Here is a 21,111-nt window from a genome sequence, read left to right as displayed (position 1 = left end):
AACTTATTTCAAAGAGATTTTTACCCATGATGTAGACTTTCGATAACCTGATTTCTTGGCAAAATTAATCTGAAATGAAGTCGTATTTAAGCACATCAGAGGGTTAGAATAGAAATTTTCTCCTGTCGGCGCAAAACATGGTAGCGCCTCCTTAGTCACGATGTTTTCGGCCCCTCCACGTTAGGAAATTAATTCGCGAGCCCTGATTAAAAGCTTTCTTTTTAATTTTTCTTTGATCACTTTGCTCGCAACAAATGTTCATTCTTTTACCTCATTTTACAAGCTATCAAGCGATCGTACCTTGCCTCTAACGAATTTAGACTACATTCTTTTTCAATGGTGTTAAAGAGAGCATTTTTAGCCGAACGCGAGTGACAGAAATGCAAAAATTTCCTCTCTGCGTAAACCATGGTTACGCCTCCTTACCCCTGAGCTAAGCATCATGGTGTCATACTCGAGTTTGTTGACCTATTTTTGATGATGTTTAAGGTGGTAGTCTACCGCCAGATTTCAAAAGTCAAAAAATCACATTTTTTGCAATAACTCAAGAACTTCTTTACATTTCGTAATGAAATTTTCAGGAAATGTATATCAACTATTAACATTTCTAAAAATAAAAAAAAATTCTAAAAATAACCAAAGACGGGGGTAAAATCAGCCAGGGGGTAAAATACTTTATTTTGCTTGTGTCAGGTTTTCTGAATAGTCGGCTTGACCTATGAAGTTGGTTGTTTTTTTTAATGACTAATATTTAGAAAAGGTCTGGAATGAGTGAAAAAAAAAAATTAAATTTTTTGCCAGGGTAAGAAAGAACTGAAAAAAACGCTTTTTTTGAGATTAAAAATCAGGAAACCAATTTTAAAACTTTTTAATCCATTCATTCATGCACAATCATGTAAGGAAACTTCCCTGAAAATTTCAAGTCTGTAGCTACTCTCAATCCTAAGATATTTCTGACAAGGTGTTTGCGAACCCCCGGAAACGCGTTTTTGAGAAAATCAAAGAAAAAGACAAAATGGGTATCATTTTAAGCTGGAAAGCTCTTTTCAAAAAATTTCTTCACTGAATACTCATCAAACCAGTCAGGTTTCATAAGTTAAAGTAAAACATTTCACAAAAATTGATAAATTATCCAAAAATCAACCAAAAACATGTTGCGCTAAAGTACGCCAATATAGCAAACTTTGCGGTAGGTAATCTTGCGATAACATCAATTTGGGTGAAAACAGCCACATAAGTGTGACAAAATGTTCATTGAAATTCCAGCATGACTCTCTGTAGACATGGAAACTTTTCTAGTGCACATTTTTATTCACATAGACTTGAATTGACAATGAGCTGGCTTGATCGAAGGCGGCGCCTTCGCTTCGGTTACCGCCTAGGCGGTTATGAATGGCTGGTGTCAGATGAGAATGTGTGTCTCCAGAAGTTAGGTCCAGTTCATTATAATGCACATTTCTATCTCTGTTACATCATGTTGTGCTTGGAAATATCTCAGTTACATTTAAATCCACTACAAAACATTATGTGAGCCACCAAAAGCACACTGTCTATGCTCAAACTTGCTCAAAACAAAATGCCGACAACTTAAATGTTTTTTGCAGAAATCCAGCAACACAACCAATGTAGAGCAACTTTATAGATTCTGTAGAGTCCATTCTTCATTTAAATAAATCATTTCAATCAAAGAGATTAAGTTTTGATCTAAAACTTGCCAAGAAATCTGCAGAATCATGCTTACAGCTTGCTCTTCAGCTGGTTTTGATGTGTTACACTACTGCAGCTACCATTTTTAATTTTAAGGATTACGTAATGCCACGGAAAATAATATTTTGACGCTCGAAAAGGGCGTAAAAAGAGCTTTCTTTTGGCGTATCACATTGCTATGTTCCGGCCAAGATTGAAGAAATAAGTCCTTAGCAACGGGATTTTTTCTGTTGCTAGGGCGATTTTTCAAGCACCCAGCAGGATAAAAATGCTCACTGCGGCCTGAATGATAAAGATATCGCTCTGAAATTTTCAGGAGATGTTCAGAAAGGCCTAAGGATCTCGAAACTTCCAAAAACCAAAATTCGACAATTTTTTCGATGATTTTTTATTTTTGGGTAGACTACCACCTTAACCTATGTTTTGTACAAAAATTCGCCTGAGGCGCATATCTTTTCACAATTCAAAAAAACAAGTCACAATTCTAGATACCATTATAATCTCGGTGAACCATAATCTCTTCTCTAGCACAAGCCATATTATTACGTCAGTAAGCAATCATGTTTCTTAATTTCATTAAAATTTTAAACCAAATATGTTACTTGAAATTTATTTTTATACACAGTATGATTATGTTCATAGGCACTGGTACAGACCCCTTCGCACTCGTATTTAGTATCTATTCCATATGTCTATTCAGTTCTTCGCTCACTTTTCTACATAGTCTCAATTAGCTCAATTAGTATTTACAATTCCTATCTCCCATCCAATTTTGTATAGTCTAACTCAATTTCATATTTCATCATCTATTTCATTGGTGGTCTACCAGTATTATGTTTTTTTTGTTTTTTTAGGTAAAGTTAGTTATTTATTTTATGTTCACCTTAAAATATTGAAAATGACAAACAGGCCTTGCTATACCGGTTTTATCTTCGTTTGGCTGCATTCGAATTTTACTTCTGGTCGCGGGACTAGATATCGTCCCAATTCTGAGTTAATCTTCTGCATACAATTACTAACACTCTACTTTGCTAGCGTAGCCGGTCAGAGCATCTCATTAGTATACATAATAATTTTATAAATATAAATATTTTTTTCTAGACTTTGCACACATATGCTATATAATATTTTCAGCCGAAGAGCCAAATGTAAATTTTGGAGATTGAAATATACCATTATTATTATTATTATTACTATCGCGATACGTTAACTGCAGAAGCTTCACCTTTTCCAAACGATCGTGACAAGTTAGAAGAATCAAATATTTTGCGTGATGGCATGCGATTATAGTTGAAAAATTATGTAACGCTTTCTATTTGGGGGCTTCTTATGACGCTACCAAACACGGTGTTTTATAGTCAGGTCTACAGGAAAAAATCACTACTGAGTTTAGACTGTTTTTCTCAAGTGCATGACCAGATCCGGTCGAATAATATCTCGAGTACAGCCTTGTCATACTTTTTTATGCAAATCGAACGTTTTACTCTATAATGGAGGAAATTACGTAACTTAGCGAAATGTGCAAGACCTCTATTTTTGACATTTTCCCCGATTTGTTCTGAAAATTTCCCCGATTTCCCAAAAAATTGGGTTTGCGTGAATTTCGAGAAAAACTTGCGTGAATGCGTGAATTGCGAAAATTTTTTGCGTGAATGCGTGAAATTTGGGTCCGCTGGGGGGGCCTCCTCAATGCAAATAAGAATTACATATTTGAAATCAGCTCATTTTATAGATTCACCAGTGTTGAAAACTATTTGAAAACGCCACTTCTAAGAAAAGAAATTTGGGTGTCAAGTTTTGACCTAAATTAGTTATTCTTTCCGTATAGACTAAAATTGATTTTTTAATTTTAGGAGTTATAATCGATGGAATCACTAAATTTTAGCTCCTAAAATTCCAGGTTGTAAGCTAAAATAGATTTGTTAATATCAATCGTTTTCCAAAACTATAAATTTCGTAACTGAGAAAAAATACCGTGCAAAAATACCCTTATAAAGAGATTCCTATCCACGCATCAGATTTTGAGAAACTGTTTTTACGACCAATAATCACAAAGGGAATCTGAATAGATGATGAAGTAGCCAAAGTGAGATATCATTCTATCTGATAACAGCTCACTGCTTTAAGGAAGTTGATTTTTGATATCTCATATTTTTGGGACCCTTTTAGAGACTCAGTTGCTAATTAATCGTTTTTTGTGCCCCTTTCAGAGACTTTCGAGGGTTTAAAAAGGGACCCTTAAGTTTCGCACATATCCCCGAAACCCATTTTGCCCAAGTACCGGGCAGGCTTAGAGGTACTGAACTGAACCTGAACTGGAGCCTAGTTTAGTTTGCTTTTTTATGATCCTGATAGTGTCATTAAAGTTTCTTTGTAAAATAAAGCGAAACTTTCCTTAGATTTTTGATGCCATGAACATCAGGCTCAGCCTTAACGACTCAACCTGTCGGGTTCAAATCGTTTCAATACATTTGCTTCTTTCATCAGAAATGAAATGACTTTTAAATTAATTACCATAATATTTATTTACAAGCCATTTTTCTATACTCAGTACATACAGCAGATCTCTCTCGACCTTTATTATGTGCTTGAAAATTTGTTGAACTTTTTTCCAAATTCAGTTTTCTTCAAGATTTCAACATATTCACAATCCCTGTAAATGTCAAGAAAAACCTCAGGCGTGGGCACAAAGAAGTTGAAAAAACGCAAAACGCAAAACTTTTTCGTGTTTTCCGCGTTCAAAAACAACAAAATGCACATTACGTTTTTTATTAACTATTTACACAAAAGCAAAGATATTTACAATTGAAATACGTCTAGAAAAGTTTCATAAGGGTGACAAAGTTTTGGCAAGTCTGTTATACCCTGATTGGTCCAATCGCCTTGAATGCTGGAAGTTGTATAAGAATGATTGGAAAGATGATCAAATATTATGGAAAACCTTGCAGATTTTCGGCAAATTCGAATCGTAGAACGGCAAAACAGCTCCAGAACCAACTCTGTTCGTGCACGGAAGATTTATTCTTACATGATAAGCTAAAAAAATCTGCAAAACCGGCAAAAATTGACTTATTCCAAGCAACAGAGTAGTCCTTTGTTTATCATGTGTATAAAATAGTGTTTTCAAATCTGTCAATCAAATAAATATCCGTGGTCAAATTCACTCTTCTTCTTCTTCCTCTTCTTCCTCCTCAACTTCGTCCCCGTGAGTGTGATCACGACTGCCTTGTGATGCAAAAAAATAATCATTCTTTTGTTGTTGCTCATCGTTTCCCAGATTTCCCGATTCGGGTTCTAACGGTTCATCATCAGGTTCCCCTGCTTCTAATGCATCGTCTTTGTTGCCGTGGTCACCGTTCTCGATTGAACGACTTGAAACGGGCTCATCTGAAAGAATATCAAGATCTTGTGAATTCTTGAGAAACTACATATGGCAGAAAAGTAATCAAACAAACCGCTAGTTGGAGATGAAAAAAATCAATTCCCGATGCAAGGGAATGTTTACATAAACAGTAACATAAATAAATAGTTTTTCAGCTGAGTTAATTTAAGCTAAATTTTTGGAATTATAATTGACTCTCGCTAATTCGAACTCGAACAGGGAATCTTATTTGTTCGAATTAAATTCGCTGAAAAAAGAGTAGCAAAGGTAAATAGACAGGTAAAATTAGTGAAATAGGCTTGATCACAAAAAGCCTTGAAACTAGTTTCCATACCTCCTTCATCTGCATCGTCTCCATCAGCTTCGATCCAGTTGACGAAATCTTCTTCTTTGTCAAATTTCTGTTGTTTCTTTGTCTCTTTCAACTGTCTTTTGGGAATCTTCTTTTGGCATGGTACACTTTCGTTGCGTCCTTCGTTCGTCCACACAACCACCTGAAACAGAAAAATAAATTGATTAAGTTGAATAAGTTGGGATGAGCTGGAGTTTTTATAAGATACTTCACTAATTGGTCATTTGAAGTGATAGAGATGACGCGTTCTTTAGAAAAAGTAACAAAATTGTTTTATTACTGGTTAACGATCAACCAAATCAAATAAGAGCTTGTAAAAACTCCAGCTTGTCTCAATAAGTTAGGATTGTGATTGTGAACGTGATTGTGGAGCAATCCATCCAGGGAGAAAGAGGGGCGCCCTCCCCTACCTTCGAGTAGATAGCTATCAAAAGAGGAGGCTTCGGGTCGCTTCCGACTGCGGTCGCAGACTTAGGATTGTGATCCATATAGACTAAGTCATATTTTCCCTCGTTTCGATCGAAAAAGTCCTACTCTAAGGTAAGGTAAGGTCTAAAAGCATGGAGCTGTCTATGGTGTAGACTAGTTCCATGAAGTTAAGACTTGTTCTTAACACGACAATATTGTCGGTCTATCCTTAGCGAGTACCTCACCAAAACTGACAAATTTTTTCATTTCTTGACGAGTTCACTGACCTACACAATACTGAATCTGCTATTTTTGATCAGAGTTTCTTTGAAAGTGGTACCCGTAAAGATGCAGTGTGAAAAAACTTCAACAGTGAAAACCATAAGTTTCTACTGTGGTGTACTTTCATCAAAGATGGCGGATTATTTTGCTTCACTTGCCCGTTGCTTGGGAAATACAGAGTAGCTCTATCTAGTGTTTTATATAAGATATCTGTGGACATTACACGGTCCATTTCCGGAAACTAAGTTATTCAGGCTAAGGGCTATATTAACTAACAAACAAATAGACCTTATCGGAGTTTTTTATTTTTCTAAGAAAGTGATGCATTGTGGGATTGTTTCGGGAGTATTAAAATAGAATTCCCTCGAGGAATTCTTAAGAGATTTCTATTGTAATACTCCCAAAACAATCCCACAATGCATCGCTTTTTTAGAAAAATAAAAAACTCCAATAAGATTTATTGTAAGAAACTTACGGAGAATTTGTACTTGGAATCCGGTTGGACGTTACAGATGTGATAACGCTTCATTCCAAAATAAACCGACTGAAAGAAAAAAGTCATAAGAATATTATAAAATTTCCCATTAACAAACACCGACCCCAAAAACGAATATGTTAAACTAGTGGATAAGAAAACTTCTAAAAACTGACAGAAAGAAGAAGATTTTAGTATTGACAAACCCTCCATGTTTTGGGCATGTAATAGAGTTTGAAGAAAAAGCAAAAGGGTGAAAAGTGCCCCCACTGGGTCACTGACCCACCTTTCCATTTTGTAGAAGTTCATAACCATTGATTCGACCAGCCGGTGCACTCGGTGGTTTCCAAGAGACCACGATTTCCCGATTACTCAACATCTTAATCTTCGGTTTGGAAGGAGCAAAGAAATCTGTAAAAAAATGACATCGTCTCCGAGTTATCATTTAAGATGGAGATTTTACAAGAAACTTCGACCATATCATGACAAAATCAATTTTCTGATTAAGTTTTATCTTGATTTCACGACATTTTTCAAATTTGCAGAATTTTGAGACCAAGAGCTTTGAACGCTGATTTAAAGATTTTATTTAAGAATAACAAATTGGCACGGAATCTAGGAATCAATCAACAGAAGTTAAGAAATAACAGAAGTATACCTTGACGTAAAGTGCGTACGTGCAGGTCAGCGACCTCTCCACGGCCGCGTTGCGTGACAGCGCACACTTCGAAATGGTATTCTTTGTCTGCTTCCAGGTTAGATGCGATGAAAAACATATCGGTTGGTTTGTAATTGATGTTGTGTTCTAGAAATAAATGGAATCTCAGTTGTGGAAGCAAGATTCTGCGGAAAACTGAAAAAAAATCATTTTCCGTGAAAGTTTTTTTCATTTCCCCATTTCTTAAAGACAATTTCGAATTTATTTGCACTTTTGAGAATGGTAAAGTGACTGAAGTGATAGACCGCAGTTTGACCCACAAAATTGAGGACGGCAATAGTGTTGATTTACCGTCGTCCTCAGTAAATCAGGATCTAGACAAATCAGAAGCTAAACGTCTCCGTCGCAGAAAAACACCGAGACTTATGCTCGCTAATATGAACTGCTTTGAAAGAGAGATTTTCATTTTACTTACGAACTTCTTGGATATAGTAGCCTTTCAAATTTCCACAAATCTTATTTGGTTTTTCCCAAACAATCTTCACTTTATTGGCAGTCACTGACACCGCTCGAACGTTCCTTGGAGGGCTGGAAACTAAAAAAAAAGTTACTAAGTAACAACCAGGAACTACATGAGAAAAGATCTAAGGTACTTATTCAGATTTCGGATCGAGACTTGTCGAGACTAGAAATATAAATTCTGTCAGAGGTTTGCTTTAGGAGTCTCAAGGTTTAGAGGATCTTAACTAACTGGTTCTGAATAATCTCTTAATGCGGTAAAGAGATTGGGCACTTGTTTGACACCTGGTTATGATTGGTAATACTCAAAGTGTCTTAGTAAGATGCAAAAGTTGGAGTAATAACTCACGATCTAAGCTTAGTAAAAGCAGTTGGGTACTAAGGGGGACTACTAACTTGCTCTGAACGTTTCTACGGTAACCGATTCACTGACGAAATTTTCTTCATCATCTTCAGTGAGACGTTGGGTACTAACTTATTTTAAGAGCCTAAGTAATGTAAAGGGAATTGGGTACTAACTTGCTCTGAACGTTTGTACGGTAACCGATTCACTGACGAAACTTTCTTCATCATCCTCAGTGAAGGCGCGTAAACGAAACTCGTATTCAGTCTTTTCCTTCAGATGGCGCGTCGTAAAAGCGCATTCGTTGCCTGTGTATACCACTTTGTCGTCTGTATTGAAAAAATATGATAATAAATAATACGTCTTAAGCTTCATTTTCAAAAGATTTTTTACTCATGTCTTTTGCTATAGACCTTTTCATAAATTACGTTACGAACATCACTCGCCTCATTTAGAAATTATTGCCATGGTGATTAACTCCCAGTGGATTTAATTGAAACTACTTTCTATTCATTAAAAAAATCATTCAATGTGTCAAGTGAAATTGTTTGAAAACGAGGCAAGTGATGTTCGTGACGTAATTTATGAAAAGGTCTATTACTTCCACGATGTAGATTGTTGAATAAATCACTCACAAAGCATTACCAATTTCCAATATTCTTAAAATTCCGAAGAAATTCCTTACAGGGATAGACATACACTCTCGAATATACCCCTGTTATAATTTCCAGGGTAAGGAAGTACAAATTTTTGATTATGTCTTAAAAGATTTCATGAATCTATTACAGAACACCAAAAGATTAAAGATTCGTGGACACACTTACCACAATAAAGTTCATAGAACACTTGACATTCACTTTTAGCGTCAACTGGTTCCCATTCCGCTGATACACAGTGTGCGTCCAGTACTAAGAATGAAGAAAGAAAATTTTTTTAGTTTAATTTACCCTATTCAAGCCAAAAAGATAATTGTACGAATTGAACGACATCATTTTATGAGTATGGACTACGGAGGACAATTAACTCCCGGTTATGGGTAGTAGAGCGGTCAATTCAAAATCTAATCAAGTAAGCTCTAGTTTAGACGGCCGACTTTTTGCCCTGCCTATTCTAATTGTTAGAGTAGGCAGAAAGTGGGCACAAAGTTGGCAGTTAAAATCTTCGCTTGAAAAAGATTGAAAAAAGACATTGCATTGACGTCAAAAGAGGGCGGTAATGCATTGACTTTAGACAGCCCACTTTAAGCCCATTTTAATATACTATTAAGTAGACAGGCCGAAAAGAGGGCCGTCTAAACTAGAGCTAAGTATCTGGTGGATGTCGGCGGAAATGGGAGTGAGTGAGTGAGTGGGCGCTAGACCTGGAGACATGCGCCACACCTACTCTCAACTTCCAGTTACTTACGTCCAGATCAGATTACCCAATCTTAGCTACTCATTCGCTGAGTTGGCGGTGACCAAGAACACGAAGTTCTCAGAGTGAATAAAGAAAACAGGATAAAAACGCAACTGGGAAACTATTCTCGAATAATTTTTTGGAAGAAGATAAAAGAGAAAATCCTTTAGAGAGGGTAAGCAAACATTGGTCAGACAAACTGTGATATGTTTCGATGTATGAAAAATGATATTATATCGTGTTGTAAACTGGACACCCTAACGTGTCATGAAATACTGTATATGAAATAACAATTTGTTACATTTTGTAACCCTTGACAATAGAAAATGGTGTATGTAATGGTGTTTGGTTTTAACAGGGAAATTTTCGGGAGAATGTATTTATATGTTTACCCCTTTTTGGATATAGGGGATAAGGCTTTTTTGAAATTTACGCAAAAATCTAAACATGACGTTTATAGAGTTTCTCTATTTTATAGATTAACTACATAGTTAACTTGTGGAATAAGATATTTTATAAATCGCTTGGCAAGTCGGTCAGAATACATCTCACCATAAAAAAAAAATTCATCAAATGGCATCCTAATTTGACTCTTTTTAGCCTAATGAGTCCTAATTCTTATCGAGTTCGGCAAAATTCAGCTATTATTCTGCAAATTATCCATAAATTGACGTCAATTAAACAACACAGGTATATTTGACGTCAAAAAATAAAATAAAAATAAAAACAAGCCAAAACAACACCAATAAAAAGGCATTAAAACATTCTTCTACCTCAAGACAGGTACAACAGTTTTCTGTGTCATTTCAATTCTCTTTTCTTTGTTTCACAATATGTCAGTGTACGATACACCAGACAACCTTTTAATATCTGAAGACCAAATGGATAAACAGAATGAACTAAATACTTGTTATGAGACGACCAATCAACGTGATTATCAAGGAACACCTGGAAAACCTGCACCCAGTGCACGACCAAATACTTCCAATTTCTATTTGAGTAAGTGTATACATAATACAGTCTGTTCCTTTAAAGAATCCTGCATTGTAACACGCATGCGTAATTTATCGTCCTTTTAAACCACATGTAGTTAATTCCCGTGATAGACAAAGAGGAATGAATCTGTTGTACAGTCACTTTCGGTCGGGGTTGCGGAGGTTCTTGTAGTTAGTAAGGCTTGGTTGAAAAAAATAAGTTCAATAAAGTGCACGTAAAGAAATATTGTTGGGAAATGCGTAACCTGATGTTTTATACACGTTTTTTATAAGAACATAAGGCTTCGATGACCAAAATGTTAAGAACAAGTTAAGAACAGTTTAAGGCTTTGTGGACTGTGAAACAACCGATTTCAAAGGAATATGGACAAAAATTCTCAAAAAATGCCGAAAATAAGAACATATTAAGAACATTTTTAGTTAAGAACATCCGAAGTCTTCAAAAATTTAGGATGTTTTTATAAAATAACGTGTATTGTGTGTCGCTTTTGCATGTATTATATGCATTCTTATGTATTCCCTTGTTTTGATTTCCGTCTAAAGCACCACAAAAATTTAGTTGCGTTATGTGCACATTTTATTAAATCTGAATGATTTAAGGAGCGATGGCCAAGTGGTCAAAGGCGTCATCGTTTCAAACCAGGGATTCGTGGTTCGAATCCCTGCTCCTTCCAATGTTCCGTTCAGTTCATAGATAGTCGAGCCGGCTGGCCGTGGACCCCGTGAAAATAATCGAAAGACTGTCTAAAAGTCCTAGATTACTGGGCTATCCACGTAAAATATCGACTCTATCTATCTGAACGTTTAAAGCTATAGAGTCATAACTTATCTTCCATGTGTCTTGTTACCATAGAAACACCAACGGAGAAAGCCGGATACTCCACAGATTATTGTTGGAAAGAATTGAGCCCCGAAGATCGACCAAAACAGAAAAGAAACGGAACTGCATCCGGACAACGTAAAAAGTAAGTCAGATTCTTGATATGCGTAAGTCATTTTTCTAACAGAAACACCCGAAAAAATCCGGGATTTGACCCTCTCTGTTACTCTGTTACTAGGTCAAAATCCGGCTTTTTTCGAGTGCTTCCGTTAAAAATATGACGTCATCTTGACTTACGCATATCAAGAATACTACATGTTTAAATAGTAGTCTAGTAGCATCTTCTAGCTCTACGCAAATGTTGCGCCATTCCAGTTTAGCCTCGTCAATAAGCACGTACTCACAGGCCTTAGACACATGGCTTACGACAATATAGTGTTTCCAGTGCTTTAAAAATTTTGTTATATTTACGAATTTTTAAATACTGTTATAACACTAATTATTCAGTCACAGCTAGCCATCAGATTTATCCGAGTGAAGAATCAAATTAGCTTAGATTTCAAGGCTAGTCCCAGTTTACTTTTTTGGCCTTTATGTTTATTTCACCATTTTTCACAAATTTCGAGTGAATTACATCCTAAAGCTTTGGTAGGCTTCTGCTCATCCTCTAGCGAAAAGAGTTTTCGGATCTACAGAGGTCTGCGATTCAGACTAGAGCTTTGGCAGGTATATTTTATTGTTTTTTTATTTTAGCAATCCTCACCCAAGCGTGGAGTTTTTAGAGTGGAAATTTGCTAACAGGCCTTTCACTGAACAGGATGAGAGTGTGAAATTAAGCTTGTTAGAAAAATTATGCAGAGATAAAGTCCGGTCTACCTATCAGGTAAGAAAATAATGATTTTATGAACAAATATTTCTTGTTCTTATTCAATTTCTACAACTATTTTTAGTGAATAATTTAGAATTTTCGAAATTTAAATTTAACATAAATCTAACATATGTATATTTTAAGATTTTAAAGCATGGTTCAAAAGAAGTCATATCTCTGGATATATACAACTAAATTTCTGCCAAGTAGAAAAACAAATGACGAAAATCAAGATTAAGCGCTTCTTTATTTAAGAACAATTTTATAAAACCATAAGGCTTAATGTTCATTCTCTTATTTTTTAAAGATGGATTATCATCATAATTCCGAAAAATCCGATAAATCAGCTAATGCAGCTAATATCCGAAATTTTATTCCGAAACCAAAAGAAACCCCATACACAGTGAATACAACCAAACGAGTGGATTACCAACCTGTAGATTCAAAGAGTAAACGGTTGAATAGCTCCACAACTCGATATGGGTGCAATCATGGTAGAAATTCAATCGCGGTCGGTGTAGGTAAGTGAAATTGGCCATTTCATTGTCGCAAAGCGTAATGGGTAATCAGGACCATTGTGCGCTAACAACGACTAACTATTGGTCCAATGTTTTGAGAAATTTTGACGATTTCTGCGTCTAATCACCGGGAAACCGTTATCGGGGCGCAATCAGTCCTGATTAGCCATGATCCATTTCGACTGTGAAATCGCCTATTGGCAAAATATAAGGAGAGGCTTTTTTTATAAAATTTGAAAGTTCCATCAGCAGAGTTAAAGAATGACATCTTTTAGGGAGTTCTTATTCTTGAAGAAAGTATTTAAATATCTTTTTCACTACATAGTTTCGCTGATAGACAGTAAAACTTTTGAATACGAATCTCTTCCTCAATATAGTGAGCCGTCAATTTTAAATACTTGAGGCGTACAAACTTTCGCGAGGACGAAAAATCGCGAAATTCCCAACATTTACTTTCGCGAATCGTTGGATAAAAATGAGAATTTTCGAATGAAGATTGCCTTATAAAAATGAAAAATATTCCTTAAAATCTGATAAAGACGGTTTCTCTTTTGATATTTATTAAGATTTCGAGGTTTTATAGATTTCCACTTTTTTTGAGAATTTTGTCGCGAGCATAAACTTTCGCGAATTGGCTTGTTAAGAATTTTCAAAGACATTTACTTTTGCGAAAAAGGCCAAAATTCGCGAAAATCGCGAAAGTTTCTGCTCGCAAAAGTTTGTACGCCTAAGGTACATGATTTAGGAAATTACACAAAGAAAATATCAATTTTTATGTAATTCTCAAAAAAAGAGTCCAAAAAGTTGAGCATATCTGAATTCACGAGAACATCTTGATCAAACTACAGTCAACGCTCTCTATTTCGAGCCTCTACTAAGCTTTTTATAATTCGAATCAAAATATTATTCCCCTCAGCAAGAAATTAGTATTAAATACTTTCTGTAATTCAAATTATTCTCTAATTCGAAGAAAATTTTTGGTCCCTTGAAGATCGAATTAGAGAGAGTCAACTGTATTGTTATTTAATTCGTACTTTAAACATTGGTCCTCAGCTCTCTAATTCGAAGAAAATTCTTAGTCCCTTGATGATTGAATTAGAGTCAGTCAACTGTGTCATTATTTTTCTGTTTCAGTACCAGAAAGTTTTTTGAATGCCAATGTGGGTTTCAGTAGACCTCACCATCACGTTCATTTCGAAGAAGAAGAAGAAGATGAACTTCATACGTGTTCTTCTCCACAAGAACAAGAAAGAATCTCCAAGTGGGAGGGCCCCTCTTGGTAGATCTCCTCCCTTTGGTATGATAAAAATGTTTGTATTTGTTTTTCAGTAAATTATCCTCTTTTTCTACGTTTATATGTCTTTCTATTAAATTGTTTTGAAGAATATATTTATCATTTAAAAGCCAAAATACTTTGTATCTTTTCCATTTGTTTTTCTCAAAATACAAAACATCGTGTAAGAAAAATGTCGAGTAAGCCTATCAAGACCGACCTCTAAATTTTCCAAAAAAGGCCGGCTCCGGGATATATAAAGGTTAGTGGCCGGACATAGAAAAGACTTCGTGATCACTTTTTCTTTGCAAAAAAGTGCGGGAGTAATGATTCCCTTGTCCCCTGGTCGCATGGTTGAAAAGGGGAAAAGCAGGTGTCTGCCCCTATATTAGGCTCGCATTATGCTTAGTATTCTATTGTTCTCAAACAATAGAGCCATTGTTTATAGGTACCAAAAACTGAGCCTGCATATGCTTATAAACGTTATGCTTAAAGAAAAAATAACATGTACCTTTGAGTGTAGGTGCGTCTGGTTTAGGGATCATCAAAGCTTTCATTGCTGTAAAGGCGTCTTGTCTGTATGCGTCTGAAATCACCATCTGTGATAGCACATGCTACATAAAAGAGAAACAAGTATGACAATTTGGCAAGTTCTTTGAGTAACTGGTTCCTTCTGAAATAGTCAAGCATGCTATACGACTAATTCAGACAAATTAGATAGAAAATTTGCAAAAAATAATGGAAGGAACAGATTGTAGTTTATACTTACACAATATTAACTGTTTCGGAGGTCAATACAAAAAGTACCGAGCTTTTTATTAGCCTTTTATTAGCCTTTGTTGCTACCTGTTCGTCAACTTGAAATAAACTATTACATACATACATACATACATTTTAAGATTGGCACTATAGACCTTATCGGAGTTTTTACAATCGAGGAATTCCTAAGAAATTTCTATTGTAATACCCCCGAAACAATTCCACAATGCATCGCTTTTTTAGGAAAATCAAAAACTTCGATAAGGTCTATTAAGAGGAGGGATAAGCTGAAATCCTTTACCAAATTAGTCAAGAATTTATTACGTACCTGAAGGACAACTTTAGCCTTTGAACGATCTTTTTGCAACATGTATCCTTCACGCCGAGAGGCTAGATTTGTCAAAGTCCTAAAAATCAAAAAAGTAGTATAATTGAATATAAAGGCTATTTCACAGTCGCAAAGCGTAATGGGTATCAGGACAACTGCGCGCTAATAACGATTTACTATTGGTCCAAAGTTTTGAAAAATTTCGAAGATTTTTGCGTATAGCCAACCGGAAGTCGTTACTAGAACGCAACTAGTCCTGATTACCCAATGATTCATTTCGAGTGTGAAATGGCCTATTGAAAACACTTATCATACTTTAAAGTGCGAGGAGACAGAATTCGAGATTAACCAGGGGAAATGACGTCAAAATGTCTAAACTTGGCATTCTCTTTTGACGCCATTTCCTTGTAAATTGATTATCAGTCCCCTCAAAGGCCGACTGCATCGTTAAGGGTTGATAGATGTATTGGTAACTCTGTCATGAGTAGAGGTAGACAGAACCAATAGATTAGCTCTAAGACCTAGTCCAGGATAAAGAAGAGCAATGTAATATGGATAGTAACAACTATTGACCCGATCCGTTGTACAGACAAAATAAAGAAATTCGAATCGATGAATTTCAAGGTATTTCTACAGCAGACGTTTCATTTTCCAAATGATTATTACATCACCGTAAAATAAGGAGTACGTAATACTAGTCTCGATTACTCAACCAATATTGATGGATTTCGAAGCAAAATTTAAAAAGTTTGTATCGCTCATTCAAAACAAATTTGAAAGTTTTTCAATAGAAAACTTACTGATGACAATTTAAAAAGTTTGTCTCGCTCATCCAAAACAAATTTGAAGGTTTTTCTATAGAAAACTAACTGATTGATAAATTTCGAAGAAAAATCTAAAAAGCTTGTTTCACTCATCCAAAACAAATTTGAAAGTTTTTCTATAGAAAACTAACTGATTGATAAATTTCGAAGAAAAATCTAAAAAGCTTGTCTCACTCATCCAAAACAAATTTAAAAGTTTTTCTATAGAAAACTTACTGATGACAATTTAAAAAGTTTGTCTCGCTCATCCAAAACAAATTTGAAGGTTTTGCTATAGAAAACTTACACAGCTGCCATTCTACCAAGACTCTCGTCACCACAAGATAACAAGTTACACAAAGCAGATAACATTTGTTCAATATCCAGATCTTGATTCAAACTATCTTGTCCATTCTTCCAGTTAGAGATGTTCTTGAGACAGAAGACGGCGTTCTTTCGGCACCCGTCGTCCACACTTCGGAGCATGTTAATCATGGCTAATTGCTAGAGGGAGAAATATGAAATTACCATCAGGAATATTAGGTTTAAGGCGAACAGATGAATACTTACCTAAGTGGATTAATTTATGCAATGATTATATTTTGCGAGCTTTTCCGAAAATAATAAGGTATTTGAGCAAGAATCACAAGAAGAAAATTTTAGTAATTAGTTCACAAATCTCATTTGGTCCGCCGTCTCCGCCGTAACACCGGGTTTGAGGGAGTGATAAGCGTAAAGGTTGATACGTCAGTTTTCCGGCTTTTTTGGTGTTTCAGAGAGGAGACAATATAATATCAAGAACTGTGGACGTAAAAATAGGAATCATACCAGATCAATACATTCTTTGAAGTCAGTAATGGTTTTGGTTCCTTCTTCTGATTCGCAGAGATATGCTAATGCAAAAGCTGCGTTCATCCCACGTCCTGTGAGAAAGAAAATATAAAATAATGCATAAGGGTGCAGCCTATACTAGACGTCACCGCTTTTTCTATGCAGCAACGTTTATTCCACTTTGCGACTTTTTCGAATTCTTGGAGCCCAGGTTTTCGAGCTCCAAACGTTCGATTTTCTGACTCTCCTGCAGTAGCAAAAAATCTAATTCGCGTCCAGAACACTTGAAAGGCTTCTTTTTCAGAAAATCACCAAAGTGGAACTCACCAAGAAAGGGAATGAAAAATCCCGGGTTTGGGTGAGGTACTGGCTAATAAGAGTGTCAAATTTCTAAAAACTTCAATTGAAGATTGCGGGTAAACTATAACCGAAGGAGATACGGGCCAGCCCGCCTTCAAATGAACAGCCCCTAAATCTCAAATACGTTATTTATGGATACCTTCACGATCAATAGTACAGGATTCCATCAATCGTTTCAAAATATGTTCGCTATCTTTATGTTGTAAAACCAATTCCTGTCCTTTCGGGGACATACATACCCTAAAACAGATAAAAGCTAACATGATAGAAAATGATCGCTAAATAACTAGATATAGTTAATGATCATGTCTCGACTAATACCCTAAGCCTTGACACATTGAAACTACTTTCCATGTGGACAACTGATTTGTTTTCAGTCTGGGCCCCATGGGGACGGTTCCCTTGTGTTTCTGTTTTAAGGGAAATTAGTTTTTCCAACCAAGGTAAAAGTTAACATAATAGAAAATGATCGCTAAGTAACTAGATATTGTTTATTGGCCAAAATAAACTGTATTTTGATGAAAATCTCGAGCCAGTAAACCCCAAAAATTTGAAATTCACTATAATTAACCCAGATAACCATTGAAGTTAACGCTCTCTTGTTCGATTTTTAAGGGGAATGGGATTTCGAATAGAAGAGCGTCGTTTACGAGAGTTTCTTGTTGACGGTGATTTTCAATATTATCGAATAAGGGACCGTATCGAATAGTAGAACATCGAATTAGAGAACATCAACTGCATATTAAAGTAAAGTGAACTCTCTCTAATTCGAACCTCTACTATTCTAATCTTTCTATAATTTGAACTAGAATATTCTCAGCTGAAAAGTAGTTTAAAATACTTTATGTAATTTGAATCTTTAATTCAAAGAAAATCCCTGGTTCCTCGAAGATCGAATTAGAGAGAGAGTCAACAACTGTACCAAAGAAAATAAGAATTTTGGATTTTCACGACGTAATCTTTTATAGGGAAGTACACGAAAAACAGCAAGCGTTTGCCACCATTTTGATTGTTTAAATTCAAAACTGGTTGCAAACGCCCGATGTTTTTCGGGTGTTTCCGTATAAAAGATTACGTCATTAATATTAAGAATTCGGGTGCAGAATGTGAAAATTTACCTTGCTAAACTTAACGCACAATTACTGGCTACACATAAATCACGATAGTCTTGTAATAAGCATTCAGAGAGAATGAAGACCATCCATTCCATTGACGGTTGATTCAACGCCCACTCCCGCCCTTCTGCACTCTCGAGCTAAAAGAAAAGAGCAATTTGTAAAAATAAGTTATATTATGAACGCCCACCTACGCCTTCTGCACTCTCAAGCTGAAAGAAAAGAGCAATTTTGTAAAAGAAGTTATATTATGAACACTCACTCACGCCCTTTTGCACTCTCAAGCTAAAAGAAAAGAGCAATTCGCAAAATAAAGGATATCATAAACACCCACTCACGCCCTTCTGCACTCTCAAGCTGAAAGAAAAGAGAAATTTGTAAAAGAAGTGATATTATGAACGCCCACCCACGCCCTTCTGCACTCTCAAGCTAAAAGAAAAGAGCAATTCGTAAAATAAAGGATATCATAAACGCCCACTCGGGCCCCTCTTCACTCTCGAGCTGAAAGAAAAGAGGAGTTAGTAAAATAAATGATATCATAAACCACGCCCACTCAGGCCCTTATGTACTCTCAAGCTAAAATAAAAGAGTATAATTTGCAAAAGAAGTGATTCCATTGTCACTTCATCAGCAAGATTGGAGATTTGAAAATGTTCTGAACATTATGAAGCGGTACACTTATTCCAAAGAAGATTTTTTTGACTCTGTTGATATTGTCCGTAACTGGAATCAAAAAGATGAACGAGGCGATTAATGTTTTATTTCTTGTTTTTGACCCAAAGAAAGAAACTTTTTAATTAATGGGTTAAAGGTTTTGTTTTTACATAAGTGTTTCCGTTTCATATCAGACACATATTTCATACCAGGACAGTGTCTCCCTATTGTTATATTGTGTTGATATAAACAAGCAAATTGCTCCACATCCGTGTCAATTCCATGTAAAGAAGCTTATAATTAAAATTGATGAGTAAGCAAACAATATCACTCTTATTTAAAAACAAAACCTTCAAGAATTTGAAATATATTAAAATTTCTGGGAACCCCACTTACCAGTAGCGAGAGTGTTCCTGAGGCGTTGGTCATTGCTTCTTGATCTTGTGTTTGGATGAGAGCAGTGAGGCTTGGTAAGAGGTAGCTTGTATCGTCTTGGTGTTTCTCTTCAAGAAGAAGTTGTTGAACCTTCCGACGACCGTTCTCGTCCTCAAGGAGGGAGCCAAGGATGAATGCTGCATTGCCAGCAACTCTGGAAAAGAAAGAAAAAATTGGCAAGTGAAAAACACTCAATCAATCATCCAACGATGTAGGCATATTCATGATATGCACCATTGCAATGTCTTCTGACATTACATCACAGACCCAACAGCTGATTGGTTGTAAGTGACGTAAAATCAGTCAATACGTTAATTTCAACCAATCAACTGTTGGGTCCGTGGAAGACATTGCAATGGTGTATATCATGAATAAGAACCAGCAAATTTTGGTTGATGCTCGGTGGGTTGTTCTCAAATCTTTATGCTTGATAAATTTGACAACTTAAAAAATTTTTTCTTTCTAAAAAGTTTCTGAACTCTGATTTTCAATTTTTTCTTAAAAAATTAGTTCTTGGTTCTGGCTAAATTTTAGGTCTCATATTCTACTATAGTTATCCTACTTATACATAGGGTTCAACTGGACACATATCTTTATGGACCTACATGTTGGGATGGGAATTCAAAGCCATTACGCGTTTTCTTCTCTATAAGCAATCAGGTTGGTAAAGCTTGGCCCAATCAATAAGCATAAATATGGTATAATACCAAGGTTGGTCATACAAATGCTTATGCATATAGAATACTAAGCGACCCAGCCCTGACCCGAAAATTTGGGATGAGTTGGAGTTTTTTTAACACACTTCACTGATTGACCATCTAAAGTAATAGAGATGACGCGTTCTTTAGAAAAAGTAATTGAATTGTTTTATTACAGATTTACAAACCAAATCAAATAAGAGCTTGTAAAAACTCCAGCTTGAAAAATTTGTTTTGCTTATAAAATTGTGTATCTACAAACCTTGGAAATCTTGGAGTATTTTCGTTCATGATATTGAATAAAGCGTACACCATATCAGCACAATATCGATGAGGGACAACCTGTTTCATCATTGCGGCTGAATCATCCATAATATCGATGACTAGTTCTTCCAGGCTAACTGATACATTTTGATCATGATGCACCAGGCTAATAATGTTTTGATCCAAGATTTGACGCAATCTTCGATGATTCATCGTGAGTTTTTTGTTTGAGTATCTTAAATGGCTTGAATTTTCAAGAATCTTCAAAATATGTTTTGAGAGATATCGTATTTACCTAATTTGTAAATTCTTCCAAATATCACTGATACAAAATTAACATTCACACTTCTTCAAAAAATGCTGATTGTAAAATTTTCAAGGACCGCTTACACCAAATGTTTGAAAGTCAAAATGAGAGTTTTTCCTTTTCAAACTATTTATTTAAAAATGTTTCGAAACCAACCCCAAGTAAACATTCATACATAGTAACAAGAGGATACCATTTTTGTTGTCACTTTTGGTCGTCAAGGGAGAATATATTTTAACTTTAACTATTGAATTGAAAAATCAGCTTTTAAAAATTAAAGAAAGTTGTCTTTTTACATTTTTGATTTATGAATGACTAATATGGAATACTGTATAGAACCATTGATTTTATGTATTGTTTGAATTCAAAATTTCAATTAAACTTTTACGACCTGAAACAAGATATTATTTTGAATACGACCACTGTGATTTTAACAGATGGCCTTTACACTTTCCATTATTAATCCAATCTAGCCTTTTAACTTAAGCTTTGCATACTAGAGTAAAATACTTAAGATCTTTTATGTTGAAAATCAGCATTGCAAATAAGAGACTACGTTGAC

General features: G+C 35.5%; 2 protein-coding genes across 2 annotated transcripts; one reads left to right on the top strand and one right to left on the bottom strand.

Annotated features, from left to right (window-relative positions):
- Nucleotides 1-4,443: 4,443 nt before the first annotated feature.
- Nucleotides 4,444-20,712, bottom strand: LOC136799247 (fibronectin type-III domain-containing protein 3A-like). The gene is made up of 16 exons (XM_067055936.1): nt 20,241-20,712; nt 19,242-19,434; nt 18,195-18,331; nt 17,216-17,316; nt 16,714-16,808; nt 16,193-16,389; nt 15,083-15,161; nt 14,507-14,609; nt 8,951-9,034; nt 8,303-8,455; nt 7,740-7,859; nt 7,265-7,411; nt 6,893-7,017; nt 6,607-6,675; nt 5,424-5,583; nt 4,444-5,094 (listed from the first exon to the last, which is right to left on the bottom strand). Exons 1-16 carry the CDS (start codon nt 20,453-20,455, stop codon nt 4,868-4,870), a joined length of 2,205 nt encoding a protein of 734 aa, XP_066912037.1. The 5' UTR covers nt 20,456-20,712; the 3' UTR covers nt 4,444-4,867.
- Nucleotides 10,275-14,064, top strand: LOC136799245 (uncharacterized). Its single transcript, XM_067055934.1, has 5 exons — nt 10,275-10,520; nt 11,370-11,481; nt 12,090-12,219; nt 12,512-12,725; nt 13,857-14,064. Exons 1-5 carry the CDS (start codon nt 10,355-10,357, stop codon nt 14,003-14,005), a joined length of 771 nt encoding a protein of 256 aa, XP_066912035.1. The 5' UTR covers nt 10,275-10,354; the 3' UTR covers nt 14,006-14,064.
- Nucleotides 20,713-21,111: the final 399 nt, after the last annotated feature.

The sequence above is a fragment of the Clytia hemisphaerica genome, unplaced genomic scaffold (assembly GCF_902728285.1).
Source record: "Clytia hemisphaerica strain Z4C2 unplaced genomic scaffold, Clytia hemisphaerica genome assembly, whole genome shotgun sequence".
Taxonomy (NCBI): Eukaryota; Metazoa; Cnidaria; class Hydrozoa; order Leptothecata; family Clytiidae; genus Clytia; species Clytia hemisphaerica.
The sequence above is the reverse complement of the archived record's forward strand: the minus strand, read 5'-3'. Positions and strand labels throughout refer to the sequence as shown.

Bases quoted from the DNA above. Each gene is read 5' to 3' on its own strand.
- LOC136799245 (XM_067055934.1), top strand. From the start codon at position 10,355: ATGTCAGTGTACGATACACCAGACAACCTTTTAATATCTGAAGACCAA. The intron at 10,521-11,369 runs GTAAGTGTATAC...TTGTTACCATAG, and splicing joins TACTTCCAATTTCTATTTGA to AAACACCAACGGAGAAAGCC. The intron at 12,726-13,856 runs GTAAGTGAAATT...TTTCTGTTTCAG, and splicing joins TTCAATCGCGGTCGGTGTAG to TACCAGAAAGTTTTTTGAAT.
- LOC136799247 (XM_067055936.1), bottom strand. From the start codon at position 20,455: ATGAATCATCGAAGATTGCGTCAAATCTTGGATCAAAACATTATTAGC. The intron at 16,809-17,215 runs GTATCCATAAAT...TCTTTCTCACAG, and splicing joins CTGTACTATTGATCGTGAAG to GACGTGGGATGAACGCAGCT. The intron at 16,390-16,713 runs GTATGATTCCTA...TTCTCCCTCTAG, and splicing joins TCAAAGAATGTATTGATCTG to CAATTAGCCATGATTAACAT.